Raw genomic sequence first — 15,479 nt, 5'->3', positions numbered from 1 at the left:
AGAGTGGCTTTTTCCTATGTAATCTATAATTATATAAGAAACTATGCTGTTCTTTCATAATTCTAAGCCTCTTCAATGCTCTTTTAAAATTTTTCATAAAATTTACCATTGTTGCATTTTTTCCATTGATATTCATACTTCAGTTCCAAAGTTCTTCACATAATTTTACAAAAGAAGCCACTAACTTTTTAAATAGCATATTGAGGTTAAAAAAAGAAAACGCCTCCTGTCATTTCAGCTACTACTTTGTGAAAAAAATGTTAGAGATAATTAAAAAAAAGAAAAGAAAACAACCTCAATTACTACTAGTAAGGTGGCCAACTTTTGCAGTTTAAGAAATATTTTAATTACATTTCTGGATATTGAACATCTTTCTTTATAAACAGTGTTTTCTTTCTTTTTTGTTTCCATGAATGCAAAGAATTCTTTCTTAATACCTAGATGACAAAAATCTCAAGATGTACACAGTTGTTTCTTATTATGGCTTCCCTGGAAAACATTTCTGGGAAAGCACAATTCCCAGCCACTTACTTTGTTTACAACAGACAAAACTGCTTGTGTGGTATAAATAGGAGTCTGTCCTTAAATGCTGCTGAAAAATAAAATACAGCCATGAAAGGGGAGCTATTTCCTGCCCCCAATGTGGCTTAAAAAAAAAAACTTAGCTACTTTAGGAACAGCACCAAAGTATAAATAATAATTACCAATTGCCACACAATAAAAGACTAATTTTACAAAAAAAAAAAAAAAAAAAAAAAAAAAAAAAAAAAAAAGAAAAAAAAAAAAAAAAAAAAGAAAGAAAAGAAAAAGAAAGAAAGAAAGAAAAAAGTGGCTACATATTCCAGAGATGCCCTCAGAATTTTCAGCATTAGAAGGTTTTCTTATCCTGCAAGATTATGAAACCCCTTTTTGTCCTCCTGCATTTGCGATGTATATCTATAACTCATTCTTGTTTGTGCAGATAAGCCTCGCCTTGTCTCCCTAACTGCACTTTCAAAAGAAGATTCACAGTTGTTTGACTTTTGATCTAGGGAGCAGCTAGCTCGACCACCTGCACTGTGCACGAGCTGTTACTGAGCTCGCTTTGTCCCATCTTATAACACAGTGAGCCTTTTAAAATTGATGTGTGAATACACTAATTTACAATGTGAGCGTTCAAACAAAAAAAATATGGCGGCGGCGGCGGTGGTAGTGGCGGCAGCAGTGGCAGCAGAAGAGGAAGGGGGAGACTGGTGAAGCGGGAAGCCTGGACACTTGCTTTATAAAGTTCAGATACCGTTCACTGCCTCTGGTATTTAATGAAACAGATGGCCAAAGACCTCCCTCAGCTTACCATGGAGCAGACAGTGGTGTAACGGTGTGAGGGCATGGAACTGTAAAATGTTGGTTGGTGATGGTATATGTTAACAAATAGCCCTTTACAAGGGGGGTCGAGGGCTCCATTACTTGTTTATAAGGAAGGCCTAGGGCTCCCTGCTTCCACTTAAGAGCTCAAGTCTGCATTCAAAGGAAGTGTTGATGGTGAAGGTGACGTGCACCCTTCATATTCTACATTGCATTAAAGGATGACATGTTTCCTGGGGAAAAAAGGGAAAATCATAAAAGAAAGGTAATTTGCGAATTAGCTCAAACTGTGGCTCACAACCAAGGAAAATATAAGATGTTTTTCCATTGTGATTAAATAATGGACAAAAATAGTCTGTTATTGTTAAGTTACTTATTTTATCTTTGAAAGAACATGTTTACATTGCAGCCAAGGGGTTTCAACTAAATTACATCCAAGAACCTAGACAGCAACTTTGAAACTATTCTTAGCCATTCTTCCAAAGACCATTCATTGACCAGGCCCAGGCCGGGGAAGCGTGGCCCTGTGCTAAATGCAATGAGGCTCCTGACCGCCAGCGGCTTACATTCCAGACCTGAGGACCCCTAAGACAACTGGTCACACGGAAACTCCTCATTCCCCTCCAGACAGGGATCTGACATGAGAACTGTCACCCCCTCCCAGTAACCAGTCTATCAAGGCCTGTCTCAGCAGCATGGAAGGCTATGCTTGACCTCAACTAAAGGTTACTTTCACTTTATCTAACACCGTGGGCCCTCTGCCTGTGTCTCCTGCTTTGCTTTCAGGTAGGACATTTTCCACCTGTCTGGATATTTGCACAGGCATTTGTTGACAGTCCATGCTTTGGGGGGAGTAACGCGATTCCTGCGTTTGCTTTCTCTTTTACTTGGATATCCTCCCCTATTTATTTCAGCTGGTTGCACAACACTGTGGGGAACCATATAAAGTCCCTTGGGGGATGAGGGAGGGGATAAAAAAGATCTAGAAGAAAATAAAGACTTGGTCATTAATAACTAACTACAATGCACACGATGCAAAGCAGAAGATGTTAGAGTCTTGTGAGAAATACAAACTCCCCTGAAGGATCAGAGCAAAGACAGTTTGTTTCTGGCTGGGAGACTGATGAAGGCTTGATGAAGAGAGGGGTAGTTCACCTGAGAGCCAGAGTAGAGATAAAAGTTCACCTGAAACATTCTTAAGATAACAGCTGTTGTTTTTGCCCACCCAGGATTTATTCCCCTTTTTAGTAAAAGCCTTGGATTTTTCTGAGGTAACTGCTCTCAGTCCGTGTGTCCATCTGCTACATGAGGTTCCAGGTCTAAAACATCAGATCACAGATTAATGGGGACCGATCCAAAATAGTGGGATGTAGTAAGGGTTTGTTCATTGTTTTCAAGAACCATCCAGAATGGTTGTCTGACTCTCTGAGGCTACTAATTCTCTATAGAAGAAGGGTAACAGTCCAGCACGGTAGGAAAAACAGTTTCTGGAGGCAGACCTCTTCTACAGAGCTGGATAATATTTAACAGAAGTTCCTTATTTCTTAAAATGGGAGTAATGGTATCTGCCTTACAGAGATGTCATGAAGATGAAACAAGATAATGTATGCCAAGTGTCTAAAACAGTGACTGCTACCTAGGAGGTATCGGTGAGTGCATGCGTAGCAGTGGTTTTTGTTATTAAAAGATAGAGTGTGGTGTAGAATAACGGCTCCTAAAATTCTGAATTTCCCAGACCAGTAAACTGTGGGGAGAGGGGGGAAAGGTGGGAAAACTGATTGCTAATGTTTAGTCCTTCCAAAGATTTCCTTTTCCATTTGCTGTAACAATGGACTATTTTAAGGAAATTGTTGACTATCACAATTATTTTACAGAAGAAATGGAATCATGACAAAGAGAGCAGATAACAGTAACAATTGGCATAATGAAAACTCACTAGTTTGTTTTAACCCTTCTCATTTCACTACTAGTTAGTGAAAACTGACTCTGAGAAACTTTGGTGTAGTGCATTCAAAAGAGATAGCTAGGGCTTCCCTGGTGGTGCAGTGGTTGGGAATCCGCCTGCCAATGCAGGGGACATGGGTTCGAGCCCTGGTCCAGAAAGATCCCACATGCCGCGGAGCAACAAAGCCCGTGCGCCACAACTGCTGAGCTGGCGCTTTAGAGCCCATGAGCCACAACTACTGAGCCTGCGTGCCACAACTGCTGAAGCCCATGCGCCTGGAGCCCATGCTCCGCAACAAGAGAAGCCACCGCAGTGAGAGGCCCGCGCACTGCAACGAAGAGTAGCCCCCACTCAACACCACTAGAGAAAGCCCGTGCACAGCAATGAAGACGCAACGCAGACAAAAATAAATAAATTAAAGAAGACTGGTTCAAGATGGTGGAGTAGAAGGACATGCTCTCACTCTGTCTTCCAAGAGCACTGAAATCACAACTAACTGCTGAACAATCACTGACAGGAAGACACTGGAACTCACCAAAAAAGATACCCCACATCCAAAGACAAAGGAGAAGCCGCAATGAGATGATAGGAGGGGCACAATCACAGTGAAATCAAATCCCATGACTGCTGGGTGGGTGACTCACAGACTGGAGAACACTTACACCACAGAAGCCCACCCACTGGAGTGAAGGTTCTGAGCCCCACGTCAGGCTTCCCAACCTGTGGGTCTGGCAACGGGAGTAGGAATTCCTAGAGAATCAGACTTTGAAGGCTAGTGGGATCTGATTGCAGGACTTCAACAGGACTGGGGGAAACACAGACTCCACTCCTGGAGGACACACACAAAGTAGTATGCGCATCGGGACCCAGGGGAAGGAGCAGGGACCCCATAGGAGACAGAAGCAGACCTACCTGCTAGTGCTGGAGGGTCTGCTGCAGAGGTGGGGGGGGGGTGGCTCTGTCTCACAGTGAGGACAAGGACACTGGCAGCAGAAGTTCTGGGAAGTATGCCTTGGTGTGAGCCCTCCCAGAGTCTGCCATTAGCCCCACCTAAGAGTCTGGGTAGGCTCTAGTGTTGGGTCGCCTCAGGCCAAACAACCAACAGGGAGGGGACCCAGCCCCAACCATCAGTAGACAAGTGGATTAAAGTTTTACTGAGCTCTGCCCACCAGAGCAACAGCCAGCTCTACCCACCACCAGGCCCTCCCATCAGGAAACTTCCACAAGCCTCTTTGATAGCCTCATCCACCAGAGGGCAGACAGCAGAAGCAAGAATAACTACAATCCTGCAGCCTGTGGAACAAAAACCACATTCACAGAGAGACAGACAAGATGAAAAGGTAGAGGGCTATGTACCAGATGAAGGAACAAGATAAAACCCCAGGAAAAACAATTAAATGAAGTGGAGATAGGCAACCTTCCAGAAAAAGAATTCAGAATAATGATAGTGAAGATGACCCAGGACCTCGGAAAAAGAATGGAGGCAAAGATTGAGAAGATGCAAGAAATGTTCAACAAAGATCTAGAAGAATTAAAGAACAAACAAACAGAGATGAATAATACAATAACTGAAATGAAAAACACACTAGAAGGAATCAATAGCAGAATAACTGAGGCAGAAGAATGGATAAGTGACCTGGAAGACAGAATGGTGGAATTCACTGCCACCGAACAGAATAAAGAAAAAAGAATGAAAAGAAATGAAGACAACCTAAGAGACTTCTGGGACAACCTTAAACGCAACAACATTCGCGTTACAGGGGTCCCAGAAGGAGAAGAGAGAGAGAAAGGACCCAAGAAAATATTTCAAGAGATTATAATCGAAAACTTCCCTAATGTGGGAAAGGAAATAGCCACCGAAGTCCAGGAAGTGCAGAGAGTCCCATACAGGATAAACCCAAGGAGAAACACGCCGAGAAACACAGTAATCAAACTGGCAAAAATTAAAGACAAAGAAAAATTATTGAAAGCAGCAAGGGAAAAACGACATATAACATACAAAGGAACTCCCATAAGGTTAACAGCTGATTTCTCCGCAGAAACTCTACAAGCCAGAAGGGAGGGCATAGTATACTTAAAGTGATGAAAGGGAAGAAACTACAACCAATATTACTCTACCCAGCAAGGATCTCATTCAGATTCTATGGAGAAATCAAAAGCTTTACAGACAAGCAAAAGCTAAGACAATTCAGCACCACCAAACCAGATCTACAACAAATGCTAAAGGAACTTCTCTAAGTGGGAAACACAAGAGAATTAAAGGACCTACAAAAACAAACCCAGAAAAATTAAGAAAATGATAATAGGAACATACATATCGATAATTACCTTTAACGTGAATGGATTAAGTGCTCCAACCAAAAGACACAGCTTGCTGAATGGATACAAAAACAAGACCCATATATATACTGTCTACAAGAGACCCACTTCAGACCTAGGGACACATACAGACTGAAAGTGAGGGGATGGAAAAAGATATTCCATGCAAATGGAAATCAAAAGAAAGCTGGGGTAGCAATACTCATATCACATAAAATAGACTTTAAAATAAAGAATGTTACAAGAGACAAGGAAGGACACTACATAATGATCAAGGGATCAATCCAAGAAGAAGATATAACAATTATAAATATATATGAACTCAACATAGGAGCACCTCAATACATAGGCAACTGCTAACAGCTGTAAAAGAGGAAATTGACAGTAACACAATAATAGTGGGGGACTGTAACATCTCACTTATATCAATGGACAGATCATCCAAACAGAAAATTAATAAGGAAACACAAGCTTTAAATGACACAATAAACCAGAAAGATTTAATTGATATTTATAGGACATTCCATCCCAAAACAGCAGATTACACTTTCTTCTCAAGTGTGCACGGAACATTCTTCAGGATACATCACATCTTGGGTCACAAATCAAGTCTCAGTAAATTTAAGAAAATTGAAATCATACCAAGCATCTTTTCTGACCACAATGCTATGATAAGATTAGAAATCAATTACAGGGAAAAAAACCCGTAAATAACACAAACACATGAAGGCTAAACAATACGTTACTAAATAACCAAGAGATCACTGAAGTAATCAAAGAGGAAACCAAAAAATACCTAGAGACAAATGAAAATGAAAACATGACAATCCAAAACCTATGGGATGTGGCAAAAGCAGTTCTAAGAGGGAAGTTTATAGCTATACAAGCCTACCTCAAGAAACAAGAAAAATCTCAAATACACAATCTAACCTTACACCTAAAGGGACTAGAGAAAGAACAAACAAAACCCAAAGTTAGCAGAAGGAAAGAAATCATAAAGATCAGAGCAGAAATAAATGAAACAGAAACAAAGAAAACAATAGCAAAGATCAATAAAACTAAAAGCTGGTTCTTTGAGAAGATAAACAAAATTGATAAACCATTAGCCAGACTCATCAAGAAAAAGAGGGAGAGGACTCAAATCAATAAAATTAGAAATGAAAAAGAAGTTACAACAGACACCGAAAAAATACAAAGCATCCTGAGACTACTACAAGCAACTCTATGCCAATAAAATGGACAACCTGGAAGAAATGGACCAATTCTTAGAAAGGTATAATCTTCCAAGACTGAACCAGGAAGAAACAGAAAATACAAACAGACCAATCATAAGTAACGAAACTGAAACTGTGATTAAAAATCTTCCAACAGGGCTTCCCTGGTGGCACAGTGGTTGAGTCCGCCTGCCGATGCAGGGGACACGGGTTCGTGCCTCGGTCCGGGAAGATCCCACATGCCGCGGAGTGGCTGGGCCCGTGAGCCATGGCCACTGAGCCTGTGCGTCCGGAGCCTGTGCTCCGCAACGGGAGAGGCCACAACAGTGAGAGGCCCGCACACCGAAAAATAAATAAATAAAAAAATAAAAACTCTTCCAACAAACAAAAGTCCAGGACCAGATGGCTTCACAGGTGAATTCTATCAAACATTTAGAGAAGAGCTAACACCCATCCTTCTCACACTCTTCCAAAAAATTGCAGAGGAAGGAACACTCCCAAACTCATTCTATGAGGTCACCATCACCCTGATACCAAAACCAGAAAAACGTACTACAAAAAAAAGAAAACTACAGACCAATCTCACTGATGAATAAAGATGCAAAAATCCTCAACAAAATACTAGCAAACAGAATCCAACAACACATTAAAAGGATCATACACCATGATCAGGTGGGATTTATCCCAGGGATGCAAGGATTCTTCAATATACGCAAATCAATCAATGTGATACACCATATTAACGAACTGAAGAAGAAAAACCATATGATCGTCTCAATAGATGGAGAAAAAGCCTTTAACAAAATTCAACACTCATTTATGATAAAAACTCTGCAGAAAGTGGGCATAGAGGGAACCTCGCTCAACATAATAAAGGCCATATATGACAAACCCACAGCAAACATCATTCTCAATGGTGAAAAACTGAAAGCATTTCCTCTAAGATCAGGAACAAGACAAGGATGTCCACTCTCACCACTATTATTCAACATAGTTTTGGAATTCCCAGCCACAGGAATCAGAGAAGTAAAAGAAATAAAAGGAATACAAATTGGAAAAGAAGAAGTAAAACTGTCTAGAGCTTGAGAGGGTGTGGAGAAAACGGAACCCTCTTGCACTGTTGGTGGGAATGTAAATTGATACAGCCACTATGGAGAACAGTATGGAGGTTCCTTAAACAACTAAAAATAGAATTACCATATGACCCAGCAATCCCACTACTGGGCATATACCCAGAGAAAACCATAATTCAAAAAGACACATGCACCCCAATGTTCATTGCAGCTCTATTTACAATAGCCAGGTCATGGAAGCAACACAAATGCCCATCAACAGACGAATGGATAAAGAAGAGATGGTACATATATACAATGGAATATTACTCAGCCATAAAAAGGAACGAAATTGGGTCATTTGTAGAGACGTGGATGGATCTGGAGACTGTCATACAGAGTGAAGTAAGTCAGAAAGAGAAAAACAAATATCATATATTAACGCATATATGTGGAATTTATAAAATGGTACAGATGAACCGGTTTGCAGGGCAGAAATTGAGACACAGATGTAGAGAACGAACATATGGACACCATTTGGGGAAAGGAGGGGGGTGGTGGTGGTGGTGGGATGAGTTGGGAGATTGGGATTGACATGTATACACTGGTGTGTATAAAATGGATGACTAATAAGAACCTGCCATATAAAAAAATTAAATTAAAAAAATTAAAAAAAAAGAGACAGCTAAGTTCATAGTCTAATCCTGTACATTTCTATGTATATGACTATTGATAGTTTACTTCACTAAGCATCGTTATTCTCACCTGTAAAATGGGGATACGATGCTTCCTTCACAGGGCTCTTAAGGATTAGATCTGATGTGTGTAAAGTATGGTTCGGGTTAGACACACACCTAAGGCAGCTGGTAGAGTTATCACTGATGGATAACTTTAGATGCTGTGTTCGAATGGCTAACACAATACCAAAACTCTATGTTTAAAGCTACAAGAATGTTATTAAAAAGAAACATATATAAAGAAAACCAAAGTCGTTCTTTCATTTGGTAACAACATCACCCATGTCAGCCTTGAAGGGGTCATAGGACGAAAGCAATGAGTCAAGTGTATGGTAATAAATTTACTCACACAATAAGGACCAAGGTTTTTAAAAAATAATTTTCTCTTTGTAGCATTATTCTAAGCTTAGAACCTAAATCTGCTAAGTGTAAAGGATCTGCAACAAATGGAATCATTTTGTTCTGAAAGAATAAGCACGTGGTTGAAAACCGAAGAGTATCTTAGAGGTTACGATTCTGCTGTAGAATTTCAAGTCAGGGCCCACGCACGTTCACAGCTAGGAAAAACAGGCCAAGAAAGAGAAAGGACATAAAGAGAGAAAAGCGAAAACCAGAAAAAAAGAGAAAAAGATAAATGTAAGACACTTTGCAGTGCATAAAAATGGAGAGTAAATTCTCAAGGACATTTTTCTCACAAGTCTTGAAAACTCTCTACTGCTGAATTTTCAGACATCATAATAAGAACAATTAAAATATAACAAAATGTTTCCTGGGCAAATGGGGGGGCGGGGACGAATTTTTAAAGAAGATTAAAAGTCATAGCGTATTTCTTTAAGAATAAGTTTGTTTAATAAAAAAATTATGTAACTATTGCTTATAGAAATTGCATTGGTATTTCTGATATATTTACCCTTAGGAATCATTCTGACAGTACATTTAAGTTTTCCAGATGTTTTTACCTGTCTTCCTACCAAAGCAACAAAACCATGTGTAAAATGTAAAATGTGATAACAATGATAGGTGGCAGTTATTCCCCAGATGGGCTCAGAAGTAGCTCTAACAAAAATACATGTATTAAGTAGTAAGAGGATTAAGTTATTCCAGTTATAAAATAAATAAGTCATGTGGATATAATATACAGCATGGAGAATATAGTCAATAATATTATAATAATTTTGTATGGTGACAGATGGTAACTATATTTGTGGTAATCATTCTGTAATGTATAAAAATATTGAGTCACTATGTAGTACACCTGAAACTAATATAATAAATCAATTATATTGCAATTAAACAATGTATAAATAGTGATAGCTGCATCAACTTCATTTAATCCCATCTGTTTTGTTTATATTATAGATTAGTTACAAAACACCTCTCAACAGCTACCTATTTAAGAAAGTTACTACATACATGATGGAAGGATAAGCAGAATTCACTTTTTCAAGGAAACGTTCTGCTATTGTGTGTGTGATTCTGCTATTCTGTATCGTGTGTGTGTGTGTGTGTGTGTGTGTGTAAATACTAATACTAGTAGCAAATATTGGTAGTGTGCATGAGAGAGAAAATTGTTTGATATTAAGATAATCATACAGAAAAGGAGTTTTAAAAAATGTTACATATGTCATTTCCTTTCATAAGTCTTTTGCCAGCATATACATGTGGTCAATGGGTCAACATAAACTTGTAACATGTCCTCCAAATTTATGTCAACAGAGATTTCAAATTATATTTCAAATTTCAAATTTCTAAGGGATCCTTTAGATACTTTTAGAAACAAACATACAATTACTGATAAGTTATTCACTCTTCAGAGGCAAAAAGAAAACAGAATCATGATGTCCTTTGTTTGCTGACTGAAAATCTTGAAAACTTCTGTTTTCATTTTCACTTCCTGCTGGTACTGTTTGATCTAATAAGACCTCCCAGTCAAATGTATAGGAAAAAATATACACACCAACATGCACGTACAGGCAAATATATAAGGAGAGCAACATTGAAGCCTCTCAGTGCTACCTGAGGCACTTTAAAGACAACCAATTAATGACAGTCTAATTTTGTGGAAGTCAACGAAAAATCCTTTTTTTTGACCCCCGTCATTGCATGAATGGTCATTTGTTTCACGACAATTTTCATTATTATCTGAATACCACTTTATTTAAAACTCTGTCTACAGAGTCAGGAAATGAACAGTTTGTCCCCAGGTAGCTCTTCATCTTATGTCAAGACAGAATAAAAATTACTTTTCAGCTATATCTGCATTCTGATGTCAAGTTTTACTAATATAAGTTTGAACGGACTGGTTTTTTCCTTTGTTTTCTTTCTTTTGGTGATATAGTACAGTTACATGAAGAACATTTATTTAGGTTGAATCAGCTGCTCTCTCACTAGATATGTCTCAATATTCTCTGCATAGTTTAGTTTCTTTCAAAACTTATGATTCCGTAAGTCATCCTCTATTTCTCTATTGTTTTCACACTTACTGGTTGTATAGCTACTGAAATCATATTTTCTATTGGTTCTTTGTTTTCCTGGCACCCTTTTTAATGATCAGTAAGGATTAACTGGACTTGTAGAATCTTCCATAGCTTCCTTGAAAATGAGATACTTTTATGAATCCCTGCACCACTTTATATGCACATATTCTCTACTAGACTGAAGTACTCTGAAGGCAAGGATCCAAACTGATTTCATTTGAGGAGCCCCAAGTCCTTGTATTCAGTATATTTACTGAATATTTACTGAGGAAGTGAGTAAGGAGAAAAAAAGAAAAGAAGGAAGGAAGGAAAGAAGGAAGGAAGAAAGGAAGGAAGGAAGGAAGGAGGGAAAGAAAGAAGGAAGAAAGGAAGGAGGGAAGGAAGGAAGGAAAAAAAAATTTTTTTTTTACCCCATTTGAAGTTAATAAAAGATTAAAAAGCACAAATGGTAGTGGCTGCCACTTACTCATTTTTATTTTCCTATCTACCTTTAGCCACCCTTAGAAAATCGGGTGGATTATGTACAAACTTTGGCACTGATGGAACACTGGTTTCACCTGTCTTCACAATAGACTAGTCAATATTAGCAAAATGACTCAAATGAGGGACCATGATATACCACTCCTGTTCATTTTACAAATTTAAAAACAACCTAAGTTTAAAAATAATCAGCAGTCTTTCTTTTAAATAAAATAATTCCTTGGTTTGGTATATTGTAGAATACTTAACTATCTTCGGTCATAAAGAATTTATCATATGAAAATAAAGAAGCTTATGTTATATGCAGGTAAACACCTACCCTGAACAAAGAGGACATTCATTTCTTGTATGTATTTATACATTTATACAGAGAAGTACACTTTTCAATATTATAACTTTTCTTAAATCAGAAGCACCTGTTGACACATGATACAGCTATGTAATTTTGGTAAGATAACGTGACTTCTCTTTCTGAAATAAAACCCCACCAGTGCTGGAAGTGAGTGCCATGTGAATGGGAGGGATGTAACAGGAAGCAAAATCAGAGCAGTAAGTAGACTTCCTATTAGAAACATAACCCTGGTTCCACTTTCTAGAGACTGTTTTTCCAGGGAATAATAAAAAATAATGAAGTGAAGAAGTTGGTAAAATATTTTTGCCTGTTCCCAAGTCCAAAATAAATTGTATATCATGTGGGATAGTAATTAGAAACTAAACCAAAACCACCATCTACATTTGGTTCCCGAAGACTCAGGTTATAGCATTGATTAAAAGTACCTGGATACCTTGGCTGATACCAAGATCCCAGTTGTGCTTAGTGAAAAACACAGTTACCAATGTGCACAGGTGGACTTAAGAGTTTCCTTGGCTCAGACCTAGCAAAAGGCGATGTCCATCTGGGGATTTTTATTTCTGTTCATACCCTAGACAGAGCCCAAAAGGAGATGAGTCAGTGATTGACTGAGTTTGCCTACAAAGAGAACCCCAAGAAGATTTCAGCAGAGTAATTTTCTTCTGTAGGCTTATGAAACAACCCTGTTAGTATGATTTTTCTAAAGAAAGCCCAGTCAAAGGTTACAGAAGTGGTTTGTGCTTCACCCTCTCTAAATGACTTGCAAATTTATTCAAACACAATATGAGGAGATGCGTTATTTGCTGAAATAACTGTCTGCAGTGTCCTGCACAAAAGGGTGAGGTACATCAAGCAGAAATGTGGACAGAAATACGTTGGTTTAGAAACCCATAAATCCTTATTTGAATCTGCCAACCTGAAAGCCACATAGAGCCTGGATAAACGATTTTTCCTAAATGCTACATCTGATTAAGCCATACCATTAAATGACAGCTGAACTTTAACATTAATATGATATTATTTAAATAACCACATGATTTTTTTTTACACTAAAAATGATGAATGATTTCTGGACAGCTCAACTGACATAAAGCGGGAGGACTCTTTAATGAGATTTGACAAAATGGAGACATATGCAGAATATTCGTTACAGCTCACATTGTAGGGGCCCTCCCAGGGAAGCAACAGAGAATTTTCCCTCTTTTCTTTTTTATTGTTTACATGCACTGAAGCATTCCTTTCAATTGCCACTTCTCTGTGGGTTTTGAATTTTTCTAGGTCGTTGACATATTACCCCTAATCTGAGAATTTGGTGGTTTATGGTTTTGAATTGGGGACTGTGGGTGTAGGAGAAGGAGGGGCATGTGGAGTGGTGTCAGCGTGGGCTGGAAGTGTCCCAGGAACTTAACCTTGCTCCTGAGGAGCCTGATAGAGGAATCACATTGCTACATTGGCCTATAGAAGACTAAGTGACCATACCTTTGATTGATTCTCATGCAATCAATCTCTAACGCAGCAAACACATGTTTAGCAAATGACTATACATGGACACATGATCAGAGAGGACTGTACTTACTTTCAAATAGCTGTCACTATAGCATCAATGATAAACAAGACTCTCTTTTTAAAATTCCAATTAAGCTATTCTAGAGGCGATTCTCAACATTGCTCATTCATATTTCTAGCCACAGTTGCAAACTGAAGGTTATGCTAGATGATAGTCTTATTTGGTAGATTCTGAATGCAATAATTCCATGCTGCATATACCTAAGTCAAAAGCGACCCCAATTTTCGGAACAATGAAAACATTTCTCACTCCCCTGCAAAATTACAGAACGTAGAATGTTACCTACGTGCATTCATTTACTTTCACATAGTCTCCCAAATATCTTCCATCAATCAAAGGTCAGTTTCACATATAAAACATTAACATTTGTTTGCTCGCACATGTGACTGCACATTATTCAGATACCCTTTAAATTAAAAAAATCTTTTTTAAGTATACATAAAGTCAGAATGTTTCCCCAGACTCTCTTAAAAAAGAAATGAAAACAAAGCAACAGAGGCAAAGCTAATACCAAGTGTGCTCCTGGTACTGCAGGCCACCATTCCCTCTACAGCAAGGAGGCTATCAAAATAGAAAATAAAATCAGTCTGCTCCTGCCATGGGGCCTTCCTCAGGCTATGAAAAAATACTTCATGTCTAACCCTAATTTCTTCCATAGCTTGAGGTAACTCCCCAAGCTCAAACTTTCTCTCTAATCTAAGTTACTCAGTGTGTGTCCCTGTCCAGACGAGAGTTAATATCAGTGCTCTGTCATTTCAAAAGGTTCTTGACACAGGGTACTAAGAGCAGAAGCTTGCATGCCTGGAACATGCCCAGTTGCAATGAGATGAAAAATATACTTAAAAAAAAGTAAGAGAGAGAGAGGAAGATAAATAAGTCCCTACCTGGCTCTTACCTTCTCAACATCCCTGTCAGAACCCTGGAGCTTTTCCCCAAGTTAGCATCTGTTTCCCGAAGCTAGGAGGAGAAAAGCAGCATTAAAACAGAACAAAAGGAAACTTCATGGAATTAGATTATTTTTAAAGTGCACTGGCAAACAACAATTTTCTTTCATGATGGAAAATCCAATTCATAAAAAAATGCTTAAATATTTTAAAGTACATTTTTGACACCTACATTAGCTCTGAAAATTCTTAGATTTAGAAAATTACATATACTAGATAACCCCAGGAGCTTTAAATTGGATACTTGAACAAGATATAAAAGCAAATGTCTCACAGGCTGACAAAGTTTAATTTATTTCTGGTAATTAATTAATATTTCCACCCTATGAACGCACACAGTCCTAGAGATATAAATGGAAGCAAAATGAATTGAGGGAAGATGAGATCAATATTTTTAGCTTCTGCTCTGAAAGACCTGACATATCACAAAATCTTCCTCAGTGATCTTCTCCTTAGATATAATGTTAAATAAAATATCTACCTGGGGGCATTCTGGGATGGAGGCATAAAGAGTCAGCTTATTCCTTCTCCATCCCACACACCCCTCACCCCAACTCTATATCCCTCTTTCACTCTAGCCATTTTTACACATGCTTACACCAATGTAATTGTTACTGTCTATGCACATGTCCAAGACCTTATACTCATTTATTTTTTTGTCTTTTCATTTACTGAATTTGTGAAAAGATTGTAGCACTTCTACTTACTCTTTCGCGTGCTCTCTGTATCTTTTCTCTGTCATGACTGAGGTTTTCCAACATCTCCTGGCCAATTTGTTCTATGGACAAGAAAATCTGAGTTAGGAAAGATGACTTTGGGTGCAAATGAAAAAAAAAACTTCAGAAGTACCAAAAGGGGGCTTCCCTGGTGGCGCAGTGGTTGAGAGTCCGCCTGCCGATGCAGGGGACACGGGTTCGTGCCCCGGTCCGGGAAGATCCCACATACCGCAGAGCGGCTGGGCCCGTGAGCCATGGCCGCTGAGCCTGTGTGTCCGGAGCCTGTGCTCTGCAACGGGAGGGGCCACAACAGTGAGAGGCCCGCGTACCGC

At 38.8% G+C, this 15,479-nt stretch overlaps 1 protein-coding gene across 8 annotated transcripts in view; it reads right to left on the bottom strand.

The window, feature by feature from the left end:
- The window catches only part of VTI1A (vesicle transport through interaction with t-SNAREs 1A), a 350,140-nt gene that overhangs the window by 139,210 nt on the left and 195,451 nt on the right, over positions 1-15,479 (bottom strand). For 6 of the 8 annotated variants that reach the window (XM_024756019.1, XM_024756021.1, XM_024756024.1 and 3 more), the window contains exons 6-7: positions 15,139-15,209; positions 14,383-14,444 (exon numbers count right to left, since the gene is read on the bottom strand). In XM_024756019.1, the coding sequence (XP_024611787.1) occupies positions 14,383-14,444; positions 15,139-15,209 (133 nt within the window). Of the gene's footprint in view, positions 1-8,937; positions 9,169-14,371; positions 14,445-15,138; positions 15,210-15,479 lie in introns of those variants that run through there. The other 2 variants (XM_024756022.1, XM_024756025.1) reach the window with 2 other exon arrangements.

This window comes from Neophocaena asiaeorientalis, unplaced genomic scaffold, assembly GCF_003031525.2.
Source record: "Neophocaena asiaeorientalis asiaeorientalis breed wild unplaced genomic scaffold, Neophocaena_asiaeorientalis_V1.1 scaffold85, whole genome shotgun sequence".
NCBI lineage: Eukaryota > Metazoa > Chordata > Mammalia > Artiodactyla > Phocoenidae > Neophocaena > Neophocaena asiaeorientalis.
This window is presented reverse-complemented; position numbering and strand designations above follow the sequence as displayed.